The sequence below is a fragment of the Phyllopteryx taeniolatus genome, chromosome 5 (assembly GCF_024500385.1).
Source record: "Phyllopteryx taeniolatus isolate TA_2022b chromosome 5, UOR_Ptae_1.2, whole genome shotgun sequence".
Classification (NCBI taxonomy): Eukaryota; Metazoa; Chordata; class Actinopteri; order Syngnathiformes; family Syngnathidae; genus Phyllopteryx; species Phyllopteryx taeniolatus.
The window spans coordinates 12006682-12030449 of NC_084506.1; the positions used below are offsets into that span (position 1 = coordinate 12006682).

The window sequence follows — 23768 nt, forward strand, 5'->3', positions numbered from 1 at the left end:
GGCATACCTTTGTTGCTTTTCTGAGACACCCTCACGTGTGTGGTTGTGTTTGTATTTGAATAAATATGAGTCTCCACCTTGTGCAGCTTTCCAGCTAACGTGTTAGTTCTATGGTGGTAGTTAGAATAAAGTATAACCCATTGTGTTGATGTGCCAGAAATATTTGTTTATTTTGCTGGGAGCCAAATGTAAAACCAATGAATCAAGTCATGTGAGAAGCAATGAGACCCTCATGCTACATTGGTTGAGAGGCCATTGTTCTTGGTGTCTGGACTCACTGAATGTAGCAAAATGCATTAGTATAGTTTTTCAGACTGATTACTGTCTGCCACATGTGTTTTCAGCATGTGCAGGTGTTGCTTACGTGTCAGCATTAACGGACCACTTACTTACTCCAAATTTTGTGTTTCTCCCAGAGAGTGAGGCCAATTCCCATATATTTTTTTCTCTAGATTAAAAACATTTGGCTTCAAAAGATGAGATAAGACATCAGCAGATCAGCTTTTATTTCCAGGACGTTGTATCTGTGGATCTGATACACAATTTTGCAGTGATAGGGCATTAATTGATTGATTGATTGATTGATTTATTCCATCCATCCATTTTCTTCCGCTTATCCAGCGTCGGGTCGCGGGGGCAGTAGCTTGAGCAGGGATGCCCAGACTTCCCTCTCCCCAGCCAGTTCATCCAGCTCTTCTGGGGGGGCTTCCCAGCCGTTCCCAGGCCACCCGGGAGACGTAGTCTCACCAGTGTGTCCTGGGTCATCCCCAGGGTCTCCTCCCTGTGGAACACCACACCAGGGAGGCATCTAGGAGGCATGCAGATGCCCGAGCCACCTCATCTGGTTCCTCTCAATGCGGAGGAGCAGCAGCTCGACTCTTGAGCCCCTGCCAGATGACAGAGCTTCTCACCCTATCTCTTAGGGAGAGACCTCACACTCTGCGGAGGAAACTCAGTTCGCTTGTACCCGGGATCTTGTTCTTTCAGTCACGATATTGTATATGTTAACACAGAAAAACAAAAAGTTATGGCATCTAATATCTCACTATATTTTGGTTACTTTAACGTAAACACATGGTCATTTTGCATCTGAGCCCTTGACAATGAACACAGCCACTCTAACGTCAAATGGTTCGGTGAGTCAACATGTCTGCGTCAATACGCTTGTGTCTGGTGTCTAGTGCAGGACCTGCTTGTGACTGTGGCCGCAGGGAGAGAATTAAAAAGGGCAGAGATAATGAGATGAAAAGGGGGCTTAAAACGAAAGACAATTACCCAGGCTATTGATGCAATTACTGAATGACACAAGAAGGCTAACGTGTATGAATATCAATGCACAGTTTGAAATTTTGTAACATTCAAAGCAAAGCAAAGCAAATTTATTTATATAGCGCATTTCAAACACAAGGTTTTCTTGAGATAATTGACACAAAAAATTTTAAAAAACAAAGAAAAAAAACAGCTTATAAATATTTAAACCAAAGAGAGAGAAAATAAAAATACAATTAAAACAGCGTACATTGCAATAAATATTTAAAAGTGGAAATGCTCTAAAAAGCACAGGAAGAGAAGTTTCTTCAGATGCTAGAAGCCAGTTTTAGTAATTGATTTGATATGACGGCGGCACGGTGGACGACTGGTTAGAGCGTCAGCCTCACAGTTCTGAGGTGCGGGGTTCAATCCCCGTCCCCGCCTGTGTGGAGTTTGCATGTTCTCCCCGTGCCTGCGTGGGTTTTCTCCGGGCACTCCGGTTTCCTCCCACATCCCAAAAACATGCATTCTTTGGAGATGCTAAATTGCCCGTAGGCATGACTGTGAGTGCGTCTCCTTGTCAGCAGACGGGCTGCTGAATTCTGCAGTAGGTTGTAGGTTACTAATAGTTCTTTTAGGAAGACCAGAAAGGCGAGCATTGCAGTGAACAATCCAACTGGCGATAAATGTGTGGTTTAGCACTTCTGTGTTTTGTTGAGAGAGAAACAGACACACACAGTGGCCAACTGGTTTGAGCGTCAGCCTCACAGTTCTGAGGACCAGGGTTCAATCCCCGGCCCCGCCTTTGTGGAGTTTGCATGTCCGTGCCTGAGTGGGTTTTCTCCGGGCACTCCGGTTTCCTCCCACATCCCAAAAACATGCATGAATTGGAGACTCTAAATTGCCCGTAGGTGTGAATGTGAGTGCGGATGGTTGTTTGTTTGTATGTGCCCTGCGATTGGCTGGCAACCAGTTCCGGGTGTACCCCGCCTCCTGCCCGATGACAAAATGGATGGATGGATGGCATACCATCCATCCATTATCTGAGCCGCTTCTCCTCACTAGGGTCGCGGGCGTGCTGGAGCCTATCCCAGCTGTCATCGGGCAGGAGGCGGGGTACACCCTGAACTGGTTGCCAGCCAATCGCAGGGCACATTGAAACAAACAACCATTCGCACTCCCAGTCATGCCTACGGGCAATTTAGAGTCTCCAATTAATGCATGTTTTTGGGATGTGGGAGGAAACCGGAGTGCCCGGAGAAAACCCACGCAGGCACGGGGAGAACATGCAAACTCCACACAGGCGGGGACGGGGATTGAACCCCGCACCTCAGAACTGTGAGGCTGACGCTCTAACCAGTCGGCCACCGTGCCGCTTGGATGGCATACCTATTTAGTAAATTACTTACTTAATCTTATGTTTAAGTAAACCTAAAAGTGTAATTTTACAAATTGAAACCATATCCAGTTTTGCTTCAATATATACTTCTGTGTTAACACACAACAGTACAGTTTGCTAAATGTAAATATATTAACATGTCTGTTATTGTTGTTTTCCTACCTAAATTTACAAAAAATAAAATTGCATGGAACCGGTTCTCATAAGTAGAGTAAGTTTAATACAATTACCGGTACTGCTTGATTGCGATTGATGCTAAACTTGGGATTTAGACTTTTTGTGTTAGGTCTGCAGGCGGTCGTGTCGCAGCTGTGAGAGATATGCCTGTTTCAAAACATACATTCCATTCCATACACACTATCTACGTATATTAATTTGCTGTTCTGGTATGTTTGTGTGTCTTTTTGAGCTTCCTTGCTCGTAAATGTCACTAGATGTGTTTGTGTTTCTATTGGGGAGTGAATACACCTTTAGTGTTACGTCCACTGTGTCCTGTCTAGTTTCCGTGCTTTCTCGCGAAGACAATGGGAACAAACAAAGTGAATGGGAATAATAAACAATCTAATTTGGTGTATTTTGTTCTGCTAATAGTCAATCAACCATATTGCTGGGTATACCCAGATGGATCACGAGCCATTCACAGGGCTGATTGCGACACATACTGTATGTATAGCAAACAACCATTCACACTTTCAGTCACACCTACGGGCAAATGTTTGACGTTTGAAGTTCTTCAAACAATCTTTATATGTTTCATTCTGTGTGAAAGACATTTTAAGTAGAATATATTCATTATATGTACCATCACCTTAACAGCAAAGGAAAGGTGGATGACTAACATACCCAAAATAAAATCAGTCACATTGGGTGCACAGATTTTTGTAGTCATCACCCTGATTAAGCAAGAATACAATGTTGCATGTTGTTTTGTGCGTCAAACACTGAAGCAACCTCTAACTCTGCAAGATGGAGTTTTTATGTTCCCCATCTGGTCCAAATGAAGATGAGTGGTATAGAAAATGACAGATGCATTTGACCAACAGTATACTTGAGACACAAGAAGTAGACTCTGGAATTAGGTAAAGGGGCATTGCTACAAACTTTAGTCGTGTGGCCAAAGTTCAAAATGAAGTTTAAGTTGGGAGATGAGTGTCAAGAAATTCCACAGAGATAACACAAAAATTTTGTTTCCATTATCAACTTTTTCAAACATCATTTATGAATTTGTTTTGGATAAGGTGCAGTTGGTGTCAGTGAAGAAGTGCTTTGGGGAGCTCTCTGCATACATTGTGACTATAGCATGAGGGTGTAAAAGCAATCATACATCAGTCACCCAAACTCACATGGCCTTCGCTTAATACTCAGAATACTTGACAGGATTAATTTGTTTGCTTCTTTGAGAATTCATCGTCTGAGTGTCATTTTGACATCAGAGAGCCAACTCGTCCCCAATGTAATGCCCCCCCCACAACAGTTTACTGCCAATACACAATCACGTAGCACCATTGTTGAACGAATGCCAGAGGCGACAAAGGCTCATTAGTCTATTAAGCATGTGGATATAGTTCAACACTTTGAACATGTTATCATAGCGGTAAAACAACAACATATCTTTGCCTTTAATATGGTCTCCAGAATGTAGAAAAGTATGACCATTTTTTTCAATATCAAAGCTAAATTTTAGCAGCATTTAGTTTATCAATCTTTCGATTCACAATACAATAGTAATCTTAGCATTCATTGTTAAATACATCAAAGGTATCTACAATCAGTAAATATAATTTCATCCTGACAAAAAAACTACCTTGAAACCATTTTCTGCTAAGGAACACTACTCGACCATTGACCACTTGATCAACGGGGTTTTTAACATTCCCAGCAGCAGCAGAGTATCTGATGCAAAATGCAAGGTGTTTGCAGGTCACTTTAGCAACAAACTCAAAAACCAAATAAGGACAGCATTTATTCCACCACAACCCAATAGTTTTAACCTAGTTGAACCTTTTGTTTTAATGTGAGGAAACACTAGGCAGTTTTGCCCTGGTTTATGTGGGTGTCCCTTCTAAAGCTAACAAAACTTTCTGGCTAATGATGTCCTAAACATTTTAAATTGCTTTCTTCAGACAGCTCAACTCAACACGACTCAACTTTATTTATGAAGCAATTTAAATACAACCACAGCTGAAAACAAAGTGCTGTATACAGATAAGAATTAAACTTAAGAACTAAAAAACATTGTAGATAAACAATTAAAACAAAAGGAACAATAAAAGCACTAAAACAGATGCTGAGTCTTAAAATGGGTTGAAAGCCAAAGAATAAAAATGGGTTTTAAGATGGGTTTTAAGGCCCTATCCCCTCTGAGCTTCAGCCCAGACCTTGGTACCTCAAAAAGCATCTGATCAACTGAGCATTGTGCGGTTTCTTTCAATGTGCTTTTAGGATGATCATTGTCATGCGCCTTCTCCAGAAAAATAATCTAGACACTGCAGATCTGACAAATTACAGACCAATGTCCAATCTGTCTTTTTTATTTTATTTTAGAGAAGATTGTTTTCAACCAGTTAAATGATTTCCTGAATACTACCGGTTTGCATGAAACTTTTCAATCAGGATTTTGAAAAAAAAAATAATAATAATAAAAAAATTACAAAATTAAAAAAATCACAGAACCGAGACTGCACCGATCTAACAAAGTTTTAAACAATATTAGAATTAATCTGGGCATGAAAAACTCTTTGTCCACTTCTTACTGGATCTGAGTGCAGCCTTTGATGCAGTAGTCTAAAATATTATTTTAAACAGAATGCACAATACAATGGGCCTCTCTGTTACTGTAGAGAATTTTATGTCATCATGGGTGAAGACTTCATGTCAGGAGGTCACAGGTTGGATTGTGATGTTCCCCAAGGTTCAATTTTAGGTCCACCCATCCATTCTCAATACCGCTTATCGTGTTCAGGGTCGCGGGATGCTGGAGCCTATCCCACCTGACTTCAGGCGGAAGGCAGACTACATCCCCTGAACTGGTCGCCAGTCAGTCGCAGGGCACATATAGCCATGGACAACCACTTGCACTCACATTCACACCATCACTGTGTGGAAACTGAACCCACGCTGCCTGCACTGAAGTCAGGCAAAAGCACCACTACACTATAGTGACATTTTAGGTCCAACACTTTTTAATTGATACAATTTGATTCCTCATGTTAGGTGATTTTACCACTTAAAAAACATTGTCAGAGTCTGTCCGTTTCTCCATCCATCCATCCATCCATCCATCCATTTTCTGAGCCGCTTCTCCTCATTAGGGTCGCGGGCGTGCTGGAGCCTATCCCAGCTATCATCGGGCAGGAGGCGGGGTACACCCTGAAATGGTTGCCAGCCAATCGCAGGGCACATACAAACAAACAACCATTCGCACTCACATTCACACCTATGGGAAATTTAGAGTCTTCAATTCATGCATGTTTTTGGGATGTGGGAGGAAACCGGAGTGCCCGGAGAAAACCCACTCAGGCACGGACATGCAAACTCCACAAAGGCGGGGCCGGGGATTGAACCCTGGTCCTCAGAACTGTGAGGCTGACGCTCAAACCAGTTGGCCACTCTGTGTGTCTGTTTCTCTCTCAACAAAACACAGAAGTGCTAAACCACACATTTATCGCCAGTTGGATTGTTCACTGCAATGCTCGCCTTTCTGGTCTTCCTAAAAGAACTAATAGTAACCTACAACCTACTGCAGAATTCAGCAGCCCGTCTGCTGACAAGGACCAGAAAGAGAGAGCATTGATCAATATAGAGGCTAATAATAAGACTTCAGAACACAGTAACTGTTTGCTCCCAAAATACTTTTGAAGTTGCAGACATTATATTTTGGGCGCATATGTTACCGAAATGGTTGGAGAAAAATATATCTCAATTACTTTTAAATTAAATAATAGTAGGTAGAAGATAGTAGTCTTGAAAATATCTATTTAATTTGGATTGTATTTATATCTTGGCTCTCTCCCCATTGCAATCATTACTGTCATGGTCAGATTATATTTTGTTTTGTTTCTTGTTTTCCTGTGTCCCATGTTGTTTATATCTTGTGAGCTCGTTTGGTTATTGTCTCGACCTGTTCTCATCAACCATTTACCTTCTGTCAACCTATCAGCTCCCACCAGCTACACGTGTCTTGTCCAGGTGTTCCTCGTCCCCTCAGTTTGCTTGTATTTAGTTCTCTGTTGTTTTTTTCCAGTCCTTGTTGAGCCATTGTCATATGTCGTTTGTTGATTCTCGTCTGTCGTCTCATGTCATGTTTCCTCGTCCTGTCATGTTTGTGAGTTCTTTGTTCCCTAGTTTTAATTGGTTTAGATTTTGGACTTTGTTAATTTAGCTTTTCCCCGATATGATCCTTGGTAGCCTTATTTGGTTTTGTAAGAAAATCCTTTTCTGAGATTCCTACACTCCTGCCTTGCCTCCCTGCTGACCTGCACTTGGGTCCATTTTGCCTCCAACACCACAAAAAACCCAAAACCTGACAGACTGCAGCCGAAAGGACCCAGCGGAAATCACACGGCATTGCCTTGCATGCCGCCAGTCTGCCTCCCAGTGCCCTCAACCAAACCTACCCTCCTTCACAGGGTCATGTTCCTGCTCCTAGGCAGCTGCAGGCTCTTGCTCCTGCGGGGCACGCTCTGCGGGTGTGTTGTTGTGTGCCTTAAAGTGAGCAAATAAGTTGTTGATCTCATTCAGCAGGGAGGTGGAGCTGTCACAGATTTGTGGTGAGGGTTTGTAGTCCGTAATGAATTCCTCGCCACAGAGCCCTACTGTCACTGCTGTTACTGAAGCGGTGGACGATCCTCCTGGAGTACTCCCTCTTGGCCTCCCTGATGCCTCCCTGATGCTTGGCCCTAACTGTCCTCAGGCCCTCCTCATCCCCAGATTTTAAAGCAGCGTTGCGGACCTTCAGTAATCTGTAGACCTCGCCGTCAGCCATGGCTTCTGATTAGCGCTAATGACCGTCCGCCTGAAAGGCCATGTGGAAACCCATGTGCTCGGTGTCGCCTTGTCCGGCGTACTGTACGGGCACCAGACTGGCCCTGATGGGCATACCCTGAAGCCTTCTCCAGGCCCCCTTTCACCTGCTCAGTTGTGAAAGATTCATTGGCTTTTCCCATGTCCCATGTTGTTCATGTCTTGTGTGCTCGTTTGGTTATTGTCTCCACTTGTTCTCGTCAGCCGTCTCCCTTGTCAACCTATCAGCTTCCCTGCAGCTACTCGTCTTGTCCAGGTGTTCCTCGTTGTCTCATCAGCTTGCTTGTATTAGATAGTTTGCTGGTTTATTTCAGTCCTTGTTGGTTCATTGTCTTAACTGTTTGTTGATTTACATCTGTCATCTCATGTCATGTTTCCTAGTCCTGTCATGTTTGAGTTCTTTGTTATGCTGTGTCTAGAATTTGGACTTTGCCTCACTGATTACTGGTTGCCTTTTCTGGTTTTGTTAATAAATCCTTTTTTTTTTTTTTTAGATTCCTGCACTCCTACCTTGCCTCCCTGCTTACCGGTCCTTGGGTTCTCCACCTTTTTCCCTCCAGCACCACGTAAAATTCCAAACTTGACAATTAACTAAATGAAAGAACAAGATCCCGGATACAAGCGGCCGAAATGAGTTTCCTCCGCAGGGTGTCCGGGCTCTCCCTTAGAGATAGGGCGAGAAGCTCGGTCATCCGGGAGGATCTCAGAGTAGAGCCGTTGCTCCTTCACATCGAGAGGAGCCAGATGAGGTGGCTGAGGCATCTGATTCGGATGGAGACCCCAGGGACGACCCAGGACACGCTGGAGAGACTACATCCTTCGGCTGGCCTGGGAACGCCTCAGGATCCCCCCGGAAGAGATGGATGAAGTGGCTGGGGAAAGGGAAGTCTGGGCGTCCCTGCTAAAGCTACTGCCCCCGCGACCCGACCTCGGATAAGCGGTAGAAGATGAGATGAAAAGTTAAAGTTAAGTCTTATACGATGTACTGACTGAAATGTTTCACATTTCATATCCCTGTTGAGTTCCATATGATTCCTAGACTGTGTCATAAATGGCTTTATGCTGTGAAATCCTTCAGACTGACATTTCCACCAATGGGCTTGTGACTCTACTCATCTGTCCTGATTCCTATGGTTCAATATAGGTGAAGGAGTGATTATTATTATCTGTGTAAACCATTCCAAATCTACTCCCTCCGCTTCAGTCTGCTCTCGGCTCCAATCCAATTCATATACGAGTTTGAAACGTAACAATCTGCTGATGATAGGTGAATGAGCTAAACTCGTGTTTCATGGTGTGAATGCATACAAACTTCACTCTATAATCTCCATCTTTATTGAAACAGCCAGGAGCGTCATAATTCCATAAGATGTTGCTACAATGTTAACAGCCATGATGACAAAGATGAAAAGAACAAAGGATGGACATAGTTTTTCAAGAAAATAAGTCTTCATCACTGCTGGTAGTACCAATTAGTTAGCTCCAGCCCCCAGCTAACAGCAGAAAGTCCCATGCTACTACTAACTAGCTTGTGAAATGCAGTGGACCCCCGCATACTCATGGTTCGACACCCACGGATTCACCCATCTGCTGATTTTCTTTCATTTTATTCATATATATATATATTTTTTTTTTTATTAGATTTTTGTTTTTTTCCCCCACAATTTTTCTTTTTACATTTTTGTTCTTTTTTGGGGGGGGTGAACCAACCCTAAAAGTGCTATTGGTGATTTATCCCCGCCTATTTAAGAATTCGTTGGATGTATTTTTTTTAAACAACCATTGATTTAGGGGGGCTTAAGATTTTAGGGGGCTGAAGCCACACTTTAATAGGTCTAATGTTGCCACTGACTCATATAATAACAGCATTACAATTGACAGACAGGATTTGAATCACGTTGCCCATTTCACTATTTGGGAAGTGTCATCAGCAAAACAAGAGGGTCTGACCAGCACATAAGCCTCGGAATTGGGAAGGCGGCAGCAGCATCTGGGACTCTGAGACCACTTTGGCATTCAAATACTGCATCATTATAAGCAAAAAGTCAAAAGGACAAATACGACGCATCAGATGGTTTTGAGAAAATGAAATGAATGAAAACACAAGAGCCGAGAGACGAAAGTGGGGATAAATAGGATACATGCTTGGGAAACAACAAATAGCATGTCTGACATTAATCCAAGGAAAGAGAGCCAGAGGACCAAAGACAAGTCAGAGGACAACCCAACAAGTTTGGCAACCGAGTCTTTCCTGGAGCCAGGAGGTGATGGTCTAGAACCAAATGAAATTAATATACCTCATTCCAGACGGATTCAAAGACCCCTTATGATGACGACAAACGATGGACTTGGTTTTCCCTTGCCCGGACGCGGGTCACCGGGGCCCCCCACTGGAGCCAGGCCTAGTGGTGGGGCTCGAAGGCAAGCACCTGGTGGCTGGGCCTGCACCCATGGGCCCGGCTGGGCAGACCCCGAAAGGGTAACATGGGTCCCCCTTCCCATGTGCTCACCACCTGTGGGAGGGGCCATTTTGGTCAGGTGCAATGTGAGCTGGGCGGTGGCCGAAGGCGGGGACCTTGGGGATCCGATCCCCGGCTACAGAAGCTGGCTCTAGGGACGTGGAATGTCACCTCTCTGGCAGGGAAGGAGCCCGAGCTGGTGTGTGAGGTCGAGAAGTTCCGACTAGATATAGTCGGACTCGCCTCCACGCACAGCTTGGGCTCTGGTAGCAGTCCTCTTGAGAGGGGTTGGACTCCCTTCCACTGTGGAGTTGCACACGGTGAGAGGCGCCGAGCAGGTGTGGGTATACTTATTGCCCCCCGGCTTGGCGCCTGTACGTTGGGGTTCACCCCGGTGGACAAGAGGGTAGCCTCCCTCCGCCTTCGGGTGGGGGGACGGGTCCTGACTGTTGTTTGTGCCTATGCACCAAACAGCAGTTCAGAGTACCCACCCTTTTTGGAGTCCTTGGAGGGGGTGCTGGTCCACCATCCAACATCTCAGGAGAGGAAAGCAGTGCACCACCAAAAAAAAAAAAAAAAAAAAAAAAAAAAAGAATTATGAAAATGAACAAAGATGAAGGCAAAAATACACTTGTGGAGTTACTGTCATGCTTCACATTCTAAGAGGAAGTTTTACAAGATGTCTTGAATGATGACAGTGCGACCAAGGTTTGGGTGACTTTTAGGGCATATTTTTTCTCAAAAATAAAAAAATTAAAAAATGTACTAAAAATGTCTAAATCGCACAACTTCAACTGTAGACGTTCAACTGTGTACAGGTGGAAGGGTGTTCAAATCATTGTGTGCACTATCCTCATTGCTGACAATTAGTGGGACATAGGAGTTTACCACCTACATGTTTATCATGGATTCTGCAGAACCCGCCATCAGCACTATTCCAGTCCGGCATGCAGAGGAGGCGGAGGAGTGTGAGGAGAGCATGTGAAACACAACAAGGCTGGATGCACAGGAGGGAGGCACAAAGATCAATTGAGAACAGACAAATATGAATGGACACCGACTACACAGCAAGCCACATTCATGTATATTGAAATGGGTGTAGGGTTTTCTTTTTTATGAGAGATGAGTAAACTTTTAATTTCAAGAAAAAATTTAATTTTTTTCCACAACTGAAAAAAAAAAAAAAACAACTTTGCAGGTGTCTTAACGGGTCTAGAAATTTTTTTATCGAAATACATAAGGGATGAAGAATTCTAGCGCACTTCATATACACTGAAATCACACTTTTGTGTTTTTATCAATTTTGTTTGTGTGTGTGGCTTTCATTGCCATGACATGGGATGTGGAATTAGGGCACGTAACAAAGGGGGTGGCTTCTCATTGGTGCCAACTTTGTCGCTACGGTTAGCAGCTTTTCCAACCCCTCTAGTGACTATTTTCCCCCGAAAAGACTACAGTAAGCACAATGGATCTAGTGACTTATTGTTGTGTTATTGAATGCTTCAGTCTCTGAGACCCTCTCTAGAGTAGATGTTCACTCCTCTGCATCAAGACTACAAATGACCTAATTTAACCCTAAATATTTACTTTGCCCCGCCTCCTGCCCGATGACAGCTGGGATAGGCTCCAGCACGCCCGCGACCCTAGTGAGGAGAAGCGGCTCAGAAAATGGATGGATGGATGGATATTTACTTTATTTTCTGAGACCAATTATTTGTATACAGTTAAAAGGGCGGCACGGTGAGCAACTGGTTAGCACTGCCTCACAGTTTTGAGTACCTGGGTTCAAATCCGGCCTCCCCTGTGTGGAGTTGGCATGTTCTCCCTGTGCCTGCATGGGTTTTCTCCTGGTACTCCGGTTTCCTCCCACATCCCAAAAACATACATGGTAGGTTAATTGAAGACTCTAAATTGCCCGTAAGTAGGAATAGTTATTTATCTGTGCCCTGCAATTGGCTGGCAACCAGTTCAGGGTGTACCCCACCTCTCACAACCAGAATCAGCTGAGGTAGGCACCAACACACCCGAGACCCCAGTGAGGATAAGCGGTATGGAAAATGGATGGATGGATGTCCACTCTAAATTCTTTACTCTTCACTCTAGATTCTTTGTTCAGTGTGCACTATGCTTCTCATAGATGTTTGCACCTTTACATTGTAGCATATGCACTATTTCATTTCAATTCAATTTTATTTACATAGCGCCAAATACAAAAGTTGTCTCAAGGGCACTTCACGCATTGAGCAGGTGAAAAACAACACTCATCGATTAAAAGACCAACTGAACTCCACATGAAGAAGCACTAGGAAACAAAGGCAATTCAACCTCACACTCACTATTGCAGTGATATACTGTCCAACCACTGCAATAAACATCCGTGCTGGAGCCTATCCCAGCTATCATTGGGCAGGAGGCGGGGCACACCCTGAACTGGTTTGCCAGCCAATCGCAGGTCACACAAACAACCATTCGCACACACATTCACACCTACGGGCAAATACGCTCTAACCAGTCATCCACCGTGCCGCAATAAACAGTGTAAATATAATGTGAAAAACCAAACAAGTAATCTTAAGCTTTTATCTGATTTGGTACCACATTTACTGTATTCTTTACTGTGACTTCAGTCCCACCCCATATTTAAGAAATTCTATGAAAACAAAATCTGAAATAGTGTCCTTCTCATAACACAATAGTAGGAGATAATGGAACAATTCATTTAAACAGTTTTGCACTCATCTTTTTGCTATCCCTAAAGGTCTTAAAAGAGAACCTTCTGCTGTTTTTTTATCCAGCTGGCTAACCTGCCTGCTGCTGCATTCAGTGGGCAAATGTGAGTAGTGTTATGTGACATGGTCATGTGGTATTTAGGCACCTTTACAAACGACATGATTAACCAACAGTAACAGACAAGAACCAATACAATAAGACAAAAGAACACAAGAATGCAGGAGAAAAAACAACTCGCCATTTATTTGTAAATCACTTTCCATGAAATGCACTATAAACAAAGTAGATTAATATTAAACAAATGTTTTCTAAAAAATAAATAAATAAAATACCTAGTCCTAAACAAGTTAGTTTGCCCATCAGATTATCACCATGGCTGCGGGGTTCTACTTTAAAAAAAAAAAAAAAGTAAGACAAAACAACAATAAAATAACCTTGCATCCACCAACACATTCTATGGCAACAATTGTTGACCATCACAAGGACCAATGTAAACCATAATTTTGTTCTTTCCCAAAGAGGTGAGAAAGGGGTTGACTCTAGCGATGAAACTAACATTTTTTGTTTAAAAAAAAATAAAATGTTGAGGACAAGGCAAACTATGAGTCCATAATTACCAAAATTATTTGTATTTGCTAAACACCAGAACAACAGAAGTATTTCTTTTAGACAAATATATATGATAGATAATACAGTCATGGCATAAAACATTGGGGTGCCAATGTTTTTGAGCATGACTGTATGTATTATTAACATATCTCCTTAAAATACTTTAGTATGACAGATTCAATGGTGTAATGGTCACATTGCTTAAATGAGTGCAAAGTAGCAAAGTCCAACACTACTAAATTTACCCCTTTAATTGGCTCACAGACCTCGGGTTGTATATAATTAAGCAGGGTCACAAACAAGCAACTGAAAGGTTTACTCACTACCCATAGCTGGATAAACAAACATTATTAAACAGAAGACCAATACAAGAAATTAAATTTGGATGTTTTGTTTGTCCATGTTCCTGTCAATATTTTCACTTGTCTCACGGTCCTAAACACTAAAGGTTTTCATGAGCTGACATAAAAAGAATGAAAAAAAAATTACAACAAAAAGAATAAAGACAATCCTAAGTGCAGATAGTTAGTGACGAATGGCAATCAACAGAGTAGCGGGCAAATGTTGAACGGTTAAGCACAGCACTTCAGACTCCTGCGTGATGTGGTCTTCATCACTTCTTGGCATCACTTTACAAAGTGAGTGTATGTTTGTGTGTGTGTGTGTGTGTGTGTGTGTGTGTGTGTGTCATCATGAGAGAAGGTAGTGAGTGAGAGAAATCATCAGGGCTCAACATTGATCAGCAATGATGTCAGAGCTCAGAGGCCACTGTTGGAGAACGTGGGACTCCTAAGGTACCACCTGCATTGCTTTCTGGCAAAATGCTGTGGTTGAGACTGTAAAACACACAAATGCAACACTGAAATAAAGTTTTTATGCAATGGCAAGTAGAAGAAGTGACAGCTACTCACAGATTCCATTCAGAAGCCACTTGGGTTTGTTCTTCCACGTCACACCTAAGAAGTAGACAGGTAGTCCAGTGGCAATGATGCCAAAACCAATTGCACACTCCTCTGGAGTCTTCCAGAAGGATACGATGATGAGGAAGAGGCAGGCGAGCACAAACGTCACCGGTAGAAGGATATTTACCTGCAAGAGAGGACAGGAGCATATCACAAGGAATTCATGAGCAAAAATACAGCAACATCTGAATGTGAATCATTTCAAGCAGGCACATGCACAGACATTTTTTGGGGCAGGTTTAAAAAAAAAAAAAAAAGGGGCCATTCATTGCCAAAATTATTTATAGAATTAAAAATAAACAGTATATAATGACCTTGTGTATTTATTTCTGTTAGCACAATCAACACAGTCAATAATAACGCTAAAAACAAAGGAGGTGACTCGTAACAAATGTCAGGGTTTTTTGATATACAAAAATGAGACCAAGATAAATCATTAGGGTAGGTTAATTGAAGGCTCCAGCAACCCACGTGAGGATTAGCGGAACGGAAGATGAATGAATGTGTGTTTGTATATATAGTATACAATTGTAGATATACAGTGTGTACGGAAAGTATTCAGACCCCCTTAAATGTTTCACTCTTTGTTAGATTGCAGCCATTGGCTAAAATCATTTGTTATTTTTTTTCCTCATTAATGTACACAAAGCACCCCATATTGACAGAAAAAAACTAAATTGTTGACATTTTTGCTGATTTATTAGAAAAGAAAAACTGAAATATCACACAGCCATAAGTATTCAGACCCTTTGCTGTGACACTCATATATTTAACTCGGGCGCTGTCCATTTCTTCTGATCATCCTTGAGATGGTTCTACACCTTCATTGGAGTCCAGCTGTGTTTGATTATACTGATTGGACTTGATTAGAAAAACCACACACCTGTCTATATAAGATCTTACAGCTCACAGTGCATGTCAGAGCAAATGAGAATCATGAGGTCAAAGGAACTGCCTGAAGAGCTCAGACAGAATTGTGGCAAGGCACAGATCTGGCCAAGGTTTCCAAAACAATTCTGCTGCACTTAAGGTTCCTAAGAGCACAGTGGCCTCCATAATCCTGAAATGGAAGACGTTTGGAATGATCAGAACCCTTCCAATAGTTGGCCATGCGGCCAAACTGAGCAATCGGGGGAGAAGAGGTAATGAAGAACCCAAAGATCACTGTGGCTGAGCTCCAGAGATGCAGTTGGGAGATGGGAGAAAGTTCTACAAAGTCAACCATCACTGCAGCCCTCCACCAGTCGGCCCTTTATGGCAGAGTGGCCCGACGGAAGCCTTTCCTCAGAGCAAGACACATGAAAGCCCGCATGGAGTTTGCTAAAAAACACCTGAAGGTCTCCAAGATGATGAGAAATAAGATTCTCTCATCTGATGAGACCAAGATAGAACTTTTTGGCCTTAATTCTAAGCAGTTCGTGTGGAGAAAACCAGGCATTGCTTATCACCTGTCCAATACAGTCCCAACAGTGAAGCATGGTGGTGGAAGCATCATGCTGTGGGGTTGTTTTTCAGCTGCAGGGAGAGGGAGACTGGTTGCAATTGAAGAAAAGATGAATGTGGCCAAGTACAGGGATATTCTGAACGAATACCTTCTCCAGAGTGCTCAGGACCTCAGACAAGGCCGCACGTTCACCTACCAACATTACAATGACCCTAAGAACACAGCTAAAATAATGGAGGAGTGGCTTCAGAACAACTCCGTGACTGTCCTTGAATTGAACCCCAAATCCAGATGTAAAAAAAACTTGTTGCATCATTCCCAAAAAGACTCATGGCTGCATTAGTGCAAAGGGGTGCTTCCATTAAATACTGAGCAAAGGGTCTGAATACTTATGGCTGTGTGATATTTCAGTTTTTCCTTAATAAATCTGCAAACATTTCAACAATTCAATTTTTTTCTGTCAATATGGGGTGCTGTGTGTACATTACTGAGGGGAGAAAAATAAACTTAAATGATTTTAGCAAATGGCTGCAATATAAAAAAAGAGTGAAAAATTTAAGGGCGTCTGAATACTTTCCGTAACCACTGTATGGACAGTATATGGATGATTTATACAGTCGTGAAAAAAAAAATATTAGACCACCCTTGTTTCTTCAATTTCTTGTTCAATATAATACCTGGTACCACTAAAGACATTTTACCTGAAGAATACAAACGTTTAATTGTATTTTTTAATTTAATTTGATTAAATTAATTGCCCATCAGATTATCACCATGGCTGCGGGGTTCTACTTCAAAAAAAGAAAACCCAACCAAAAAAATAATCTTGCATCCACCAACACACTCGATGGCAACAATTGTTGACCATCATAAGGACCAATGTAAACCATAATTTTGTTGTTTCCCAAAGAGGTGAGAAAGGGGTTGACTCTTGCGATGAAACTAACATTTTTGTTTAAAAAAAATAAAATAAAATGTTGAGGACAAGACAAACTATGAGTCCATAATTACCAAAATTATTTATATTTGCTAAACGCCAGAACAACAGAAATATTTCTTATAGACAAATATATATGATAGATAATACAGTCATGGTATAAAACATTGGGGTGCCAATGTTTTTGAGCATGACTGTATGTATTAACACATCTCCTTACAATACTTTAGTAAGACAGATTCAATGGTGTAATGGTCATATTGCTTTAATGAGTGCAAAGTCCAACACTACTAAATTTACCCCTTTAATTGGCTCACAGACCTCTGGTTGTATATAGTTAATTAGGGACACAAACAAGCAACTGAAAGGTTTACTCACTACCCATAGCTGGATAAACAAACATTATTAAACAGAAGACCAATACAAGAAATTAAATTTGGTTTCAGATGTTTTGTTTGTCCATGTTCCTGTCAATATTTTCACTTGCCTCAAGCAAGGCCTTTAAGACACCGTACGAATTGAGCACTATCGCTAGGGTACTAAAACAAAATAAAAAACACAAAAATAACAAAAACGTCAAAATGCCTCAGTACGGTACTGGTATCGGTACTTGGTGCAACACTACAGCACACACACATAAGACAAAACAACATTAAGATCTTCCCAGAAAGTGCACAAATAAATACCAGTAATTCAGTAAGAAGGAAGTTGGCAATTACATACGACAAAATAATTTATTTATTTATATATATATATTTTTCTTTTTAATAAAATACAGGTGTAATAAATATTCCCACAGAGTGCTTAAAGGTCACAGGACAAAGATTTACATTTTTTTCTTGATAACTCTAGAACCCCTTTACAAACCACATCTGCCATTTCGAAGTGATTATATGGCACATATACAGCAGTTAAATCGATAAATATGATGCAGAATGCGCCTTCCGGTCTTCGTCTCTTTCCGGCGCTGTACCGTCACACAAGCCAAACATCCTGTTCATTCGGTGTTGTGTGCTATTGTTCCATGCTGTTGTTCCCCTCATTGTATATTTGCTGTCGTATGATTTAAGTTGTCTGGGGCTTTATGCCCCTGGCAGGGTCACCCATGACAAACAGGTCCTAGGTGAGGGACCAGACAAAGCACGGCTCAAAGACCCCTTATGATGACGACAAACGATGGACTCAGTTTTCCCTTGTTTGGATGCGGGTCACTGGGGCCCCCCTCTGCAGCCAGGCCTGGAGGTGGGGCTCGAAGGCGAGCGCCTGGTGGCCGGGCCTGCACCCATGGGGCCCGGCCGAGCACAGCCCGAAAGGGTAAGGGGGGTCCCCCTTCCCATGGCCTCGCCACCTGTGGGAGGGGCCATAGTGGTCGGGTGCAGTGCGAGCTGGGCGGTGGTCGAAGGCAGGGACCTTGGCGATCCCATCCCCGGCTACAGAAGCTGGCTCTAGGGACGTGGAATGTCACCTCTCTGGCAGGGAAGGAGCCCGAGCTGGTGTGTGAGGTCGAGAAGTTCCGACTAGATATAGTCGGACACGCCTCAACGCACAGCTTGGGCTCTGGTACCAGTCCTCTTGAGAGGGGTTGGACTCTCTTCCACTCTGGAGTTGCCCAAGGTGAGAGGCGCAGAGCAGGTGTGGGTATACTTATTGCCCCCTGGCTCGACGCCTGTACGTTGGGGTTCACCCCGGTGGACGAGAGGGTACCCTCCCCTCTGCCTTCAGGTGGGGTGACGGCTCCTGACTGTTGTTTGTGCCTATACACCAAACAGCAGTTCAGAGTACCCACCCTTTTTGGAGTCCTTGGAGACGGTGCTGGAGAGCGCTCCCGCTGGGGAATCGTTCTGCTGGGAGACTTCAATGCTCACGTGGGCAATGACAGTGAGACCTGGAAGGGCGTGATTGGGAGGAACGGCCCCCCCGATCAGAACCCAAGCGGTGTTCTGTTATTGGACTTATGTGCTCATCACGAATTGACCATAACGAACACCATGTTCAAGCATAAGGGTGTCCAGATGTGCACTTGGCACCAGGACACCCTAGGTCGCAGTTCGATGATTGACTCTGTGGTCCTGTCATCGGATTTGTGCCCGGATGTCTTGGACACTCTGGTGAAGAGCGGGGCGGAGCTGTCAACTGATCACCACCTGGTGGTGAGTTGGCTCCAATAGTGGGGGAAGATGCCGATCCGACGTGGCAGGCCCAAGCGTATTGTGAGGGTCTGCTGGGAACGTCTTGCAGAATCCCCTGTCAGAAAGAGTTTCAGCTCCCACCGCCGAAAGAACTTAGCTCATGTTCCAGGGGAGGCGGGGGACATTGAGTCAGAGTGGACCATGTTCCGCGCCTCCATTGCTGAGGCGGCCGACCGCAGCTGTGGCCGTAAGGTGGTCAGTGCCTGTCGTGGCGGGAGTCCCCAAACCCGTTGGTGGACACCAACGGTGAGGGATGCAGTCAAGCTGAAGAAGGAGTCCTATCGGGCCCTTTTGGCCTGTGGGACTCCTGAGGCAGGTAATGGGTACAGGCTGGCCAAGCGGAATGCAGCTTTGGTGGTTGGTGAAGCAAAAACTCGGGTATGGGAGGAGTTCGGTGAGGTCATGGAGCAAGACTTCCGGACGGCTTCGAGGAAATTCTGGTCCACCATCCGGCGTCTCAGGAGGGGGAAGCAGTGCACCATCAACACTGTGTATAGTGGGGATGGGGCGCTGCTGATCTCGACTCGGGACGTTGTGAGTCGGTGGGGAGATTACTTCAAAGACCTCTTCAAATCCACCGACACGCCTTCCCATGAGGAAGCAGAGTCTGGGTTCTCTGAGGTGGGCTCTCCTATCTCTAGGTTTGAGGTCACTGTGGTGGTTAAAAAGCTCCTCGGTGGCAAGGACCCGGGGGTGGATGAGATCCGCTCGGAGTTCCTAAAGGCTCTGGATGTTGTGGGGCTGTCCTGGTTGACACGCCTCTGCAACATCGCATGGACATCGGGGACAGTGCCTCTGGTGGTCCCCCTTTTTAAGAAGGGGGACCGGAGGGTGTGTTCCAACTACAGGGGGATCACACACACTCCTCAGACTCCCTGGTAAGGTCTATTCAGGGGTGCTGGAGAGGAGGGTCCGTCAGGAAGTCGAATCTCAGATCCAGGAGGAGCAGTGTGGTTTTCGTCCTGGCCGTGGAACAGTTGACCAGCTCTACACCCTTGGCAGGGTCCTCGAGGGTGCATGAGAGTTCACCCAACCAGTCAACATGTGTTTTGTGGACTTGGAGAAGGCGTTCGACCGTGTCCCTCGGGGATGCCTGTGAGGGGTGCTTCGGGAGTATGGGGTACCGAACCCCCTGATACAGGCTGTTCGGTCCCTGTACGACCGGAGTCAGAGTTTGGCCCGCATATCGGGCAGTAAGTCGGACTTGTTCCCAGTGAGGGTTGGACTCCGCCAAGGCTGCCCTTTGTCATTGATTCTGTTCATAACTTTTATGGACAGAATTTCAAGGCGCAGCCGAGGCGTAGAGGGGGTCCGGTTTGGTGGTCAGGAGAGCTGCTGCTCCTCCACATCGAGAGGAGCCAGATGAAGTGGCTGGGACATCTGATTCGGATGCCTCCTGGACCCCTCCCCGGTGAGGTGTTCCGGGCACGTCCCACCGGGAGGAGACCCCGGGGACGACCCAGGACATGCTGCAGAGACTGTCTTTCAGCTGGTCTGGGAACACCTCGGGATCTCCCCAGAAGAGCTGGATGAAGTGGCTGGGGAGAGGGAAGTCTGGGCGTCCCTGCTAAAGTTACTGCCCCCGCGACCCGACCTCAGATAAGCGGTAGAAAATGGATGGATCGATGGATGATTTAACGATGTCACGATGGTTTATTGTGTGGCATTTGGTTGTACAAATGGTTCAGGCAGCGGCAAGTATTTATTTATTTTTGGCTTTCCAAGTGAAAAAGGAATACGTGACCAGTGGATAGGCAAAGTCAATCGACAGGGGAAGGAATGTGCTCAGCTATGTGTGCCGAGCAAGCATTCCAAACTGTGCCGATCACTTCGAACCGTTTTGAGTAAGACAGAAAGCATTGGATACAGAGCCAAAGGCTGAAACCAGCTGCGGTGCCAACTATTTTTCCTACGGCCATCGGGACCTCCACCGCCAGCAAGAGAACTAAATCTCGTAGCCGCCACGATGCAGCAGCGAAGCGCCGCAGACAAGAGGTGAGCATTTCCTACGACTATTATGGTTACTATGCACTGGGGAGTAGGAAAAAAAGACCCTCCATCCATCCATCCATTTTCTGAGCTGCTTCTCCTCACCAGGGTCGGGGTACACCCTGAACTGGATGCTAGCCAATCGCAGGGCACATACAAACAAACAACCACTCGCACTCACATTCAAACCTACGGGCAATTGTCAATTAACCTACCACGCATGTTTTCGGGATGTGGGAGGAAACCGGAGTGCCCAGAGAAACCCCACACAGGCACGGGGAGAACATGCAAACTCCACACAGGCGGGGCCGGGGATTGAACCCCGGTTCTCAGAACTGTGAGGCAGACGCTCTGACCAGTCGCCCACCGTGCTGCCAAAGACTTTGCGCGGCGTGTTATAACGCAACTCGAGCGAGGGTCACGCAATATAAAGGAATACTGCATCCTATGTAAAAGCTTGTGCCGTGTCACTGAAACATATGAATATATACTACGTATAAGTCGTGCTCAAATATATTGGCACCCCTGGGGTGGCATTATTTCAAGCCATGACTGTATAAAAAGACATGCTTTTGACATAGTGTCACATGGAGCCAGTGGCCACTCTGTTTTTTTGTTGTACACCTGGTACTTGGCTACTTGTCGTCGTCACTGTCTGATCGGCTCAAACATGTACGCTTTGATGATGCCAAGTTCAGTTGGGTGCTCCTGTAAGTCGAAATCGTCCTCCACATATTCCAACACGTTGCTCGCCATGTGTGCTGTTTGTCAATTGCAACGTCATTTCTGGTAGCCCTGATAGAGTAACCACACCCCGGTGTCTTGAGTTTCTGGTATGTTCGGGGAAGACTCAATATAAGTCATAAAAACCTAATTTTTAGCTAAACTATGGTTGAAAACAAAGTTACGTGAATGTATTACGTAACATATAAACAATGCAAATATGAATTTTAACTGACCCCATCACATCTTTGTCATCTGACCTTTAAAAACCCAACAGGTGAGAGTTAAACTGAGATAGGATTGATTACCACCTATCTGCCTTAACAGTGGTCAGTCTGAGTCAACAAAATGGAATGTGTGATGTTTAATTTTATCTTTATTATCGATTGTTTCTTACTCCCATGTTGTCGCTACCAAAGTTTGTGTTGTAATAACATAAAAATATCAGCAGCAATATAGGCACTTGAACCTGCAGTCTCTGGTTCTCGCTTCAAAAAACTAATTTCCAAAACAATTCTATGGACTGACTGATTCCAGGATGTTTCTCAAGTTTTCTCCTTCATTCATACAGAGCACTTATCCTAACCAAGTAAAGATTATGAACAGCCTCTTGACCAAACATCACAGCAGCACTATAAAGCATCTTCTTGATCATGATGTTCTTCAAAGGACAAGAGACTGTAGCATATATTAGTCGAATAAAAATGTAATTAATTTAGGTGGAAAGAATAAGATATAAGCGATCCCTGCGTTACTTCCGGTTTAGCGTAGTTTTAAATTACAGCGTTATAAATCAAGCTATTTTATTTAGGAGGGGGGCACCACGTCACCTTTTAGAAGTTTAAAACTTCAGGACAAAGTAACAACCTTTTTATCCTCAGTCTCGGAATTTGAAGGTTGCTACATGAATTAGATAAGAGTTCTAGACGACCAGAGGTTTTTGTTTCTCGAACCCAAACACACACCACAATGCACGTAGTGAATTTTATGAAAGATTTAATGAGATCTAACAGGAGGAATCTACAGGGAAACAACATTGAAAAAGAAAAAAAGAAAAAAACCACTAAACAAACAAGGATAGACGAACAGTGAAAAAGTCAACTGACTTGTGTTGTGATGTTGGTAGTGAGCATGGGATGACAAGGCGTCTTGCTGGAAGTCCTGTTCTCGTTAGTTTAAAACCCAAATATGCACTAATCTATACTTTAGTAGACCACAATGTGGGAATTACGTGTGTTGACCAACTCAGGCAGGCGGGTCGACCTTCCGGGGCTTGGCAAGAGCGCGCACCAAGAATGGTTTGAAGAAAAAGGAAGGAAAGACGCACTTCAAGTGTAGGTTGGCCGGCGCGCTGGCAGGGGCAATGCTTGCCACGCGGTCATGGAAAGCTCGCACCGCAATAGCTTCCCAACGTAGCATCGTCCGTAAACTGCCCCGCACCCAAAAGGGTAGCGGTGGGGAGTTGGCAGGTGCCTTCTGCGGTCCACGCTTGGAAGTTCGGCGTCTCCGGGCTTCCGCCACCTCGTGGTGAGAGGTTGGGGGGTCCCCAGGCTGGGCCAGGCCAGCAGGTGGAACAACGAGAAAGTGAGAGAGCGAGCGAGACAGAGCCAGACACAAAAGAGCTTCAGCCTTTTTATCAGCCTCAGAGAGCGGGCCCTTTTGACCAAATGGAAGGCAGACCACACCTCTAGAATTGAATTTCATTTTAGGATAATTTGTGGTTTAAAACCAGTGGAATAAAATATTAATTATTGGATTTAAGATAACGAGACCATTATTCAGAGTTGCATTGTCACACGCCCATCCTCTAATACCTGTAACGAATGTTTCAAATGTTATGTGATTGTTGAGGCCACTAATATTTGCAATGTGGTGTGGAGTGAAAACATTTCATCTGGTTCAATTGAAAACAGATTCGACATCAGAAATACAGTCACTAGTGGCGTTCATGTAAAAGTTCTTAAAATATTAAATCCCAGTTGAGTCCATTAACGACTGTGGTTAATGAACCCGCGTCTGCCTCAAAGTCTGCGCGGACCAGCTCGCTCCAGTCT

At 44.2% G+C, this 23768-nt stretch overlaps 1 protein-coding gene across 1 annotated transcript in view; it reads right to left on the minus strand.

Annotated features, from left to right (window-relative positions):
* Positions 1-13077: 13077 nt before the first annotated feature.
* Positions 13078-23768, minus strand: part of slc7a5 (solute carrier family 7 member 5) — a 31165-nt gene continuing 20474 nt past the window's right edge. Inside the window, exons 9-10 of the mRNA XM_061773003.1 lie at positions 14382-14559; positions 13078-14306 (exon numbers count right to left, since the gene is read on the minus strand). Coding sequence (XP_061628987.1) covers positions 14260-14306; positions 14382-14559 — 225 coding nt within the window. The 3' untranslated portion in view covers positions 13078-14259. The remainder of the gene's footprint in view (positions 14307-14381; positions 14560-23768) is intronic.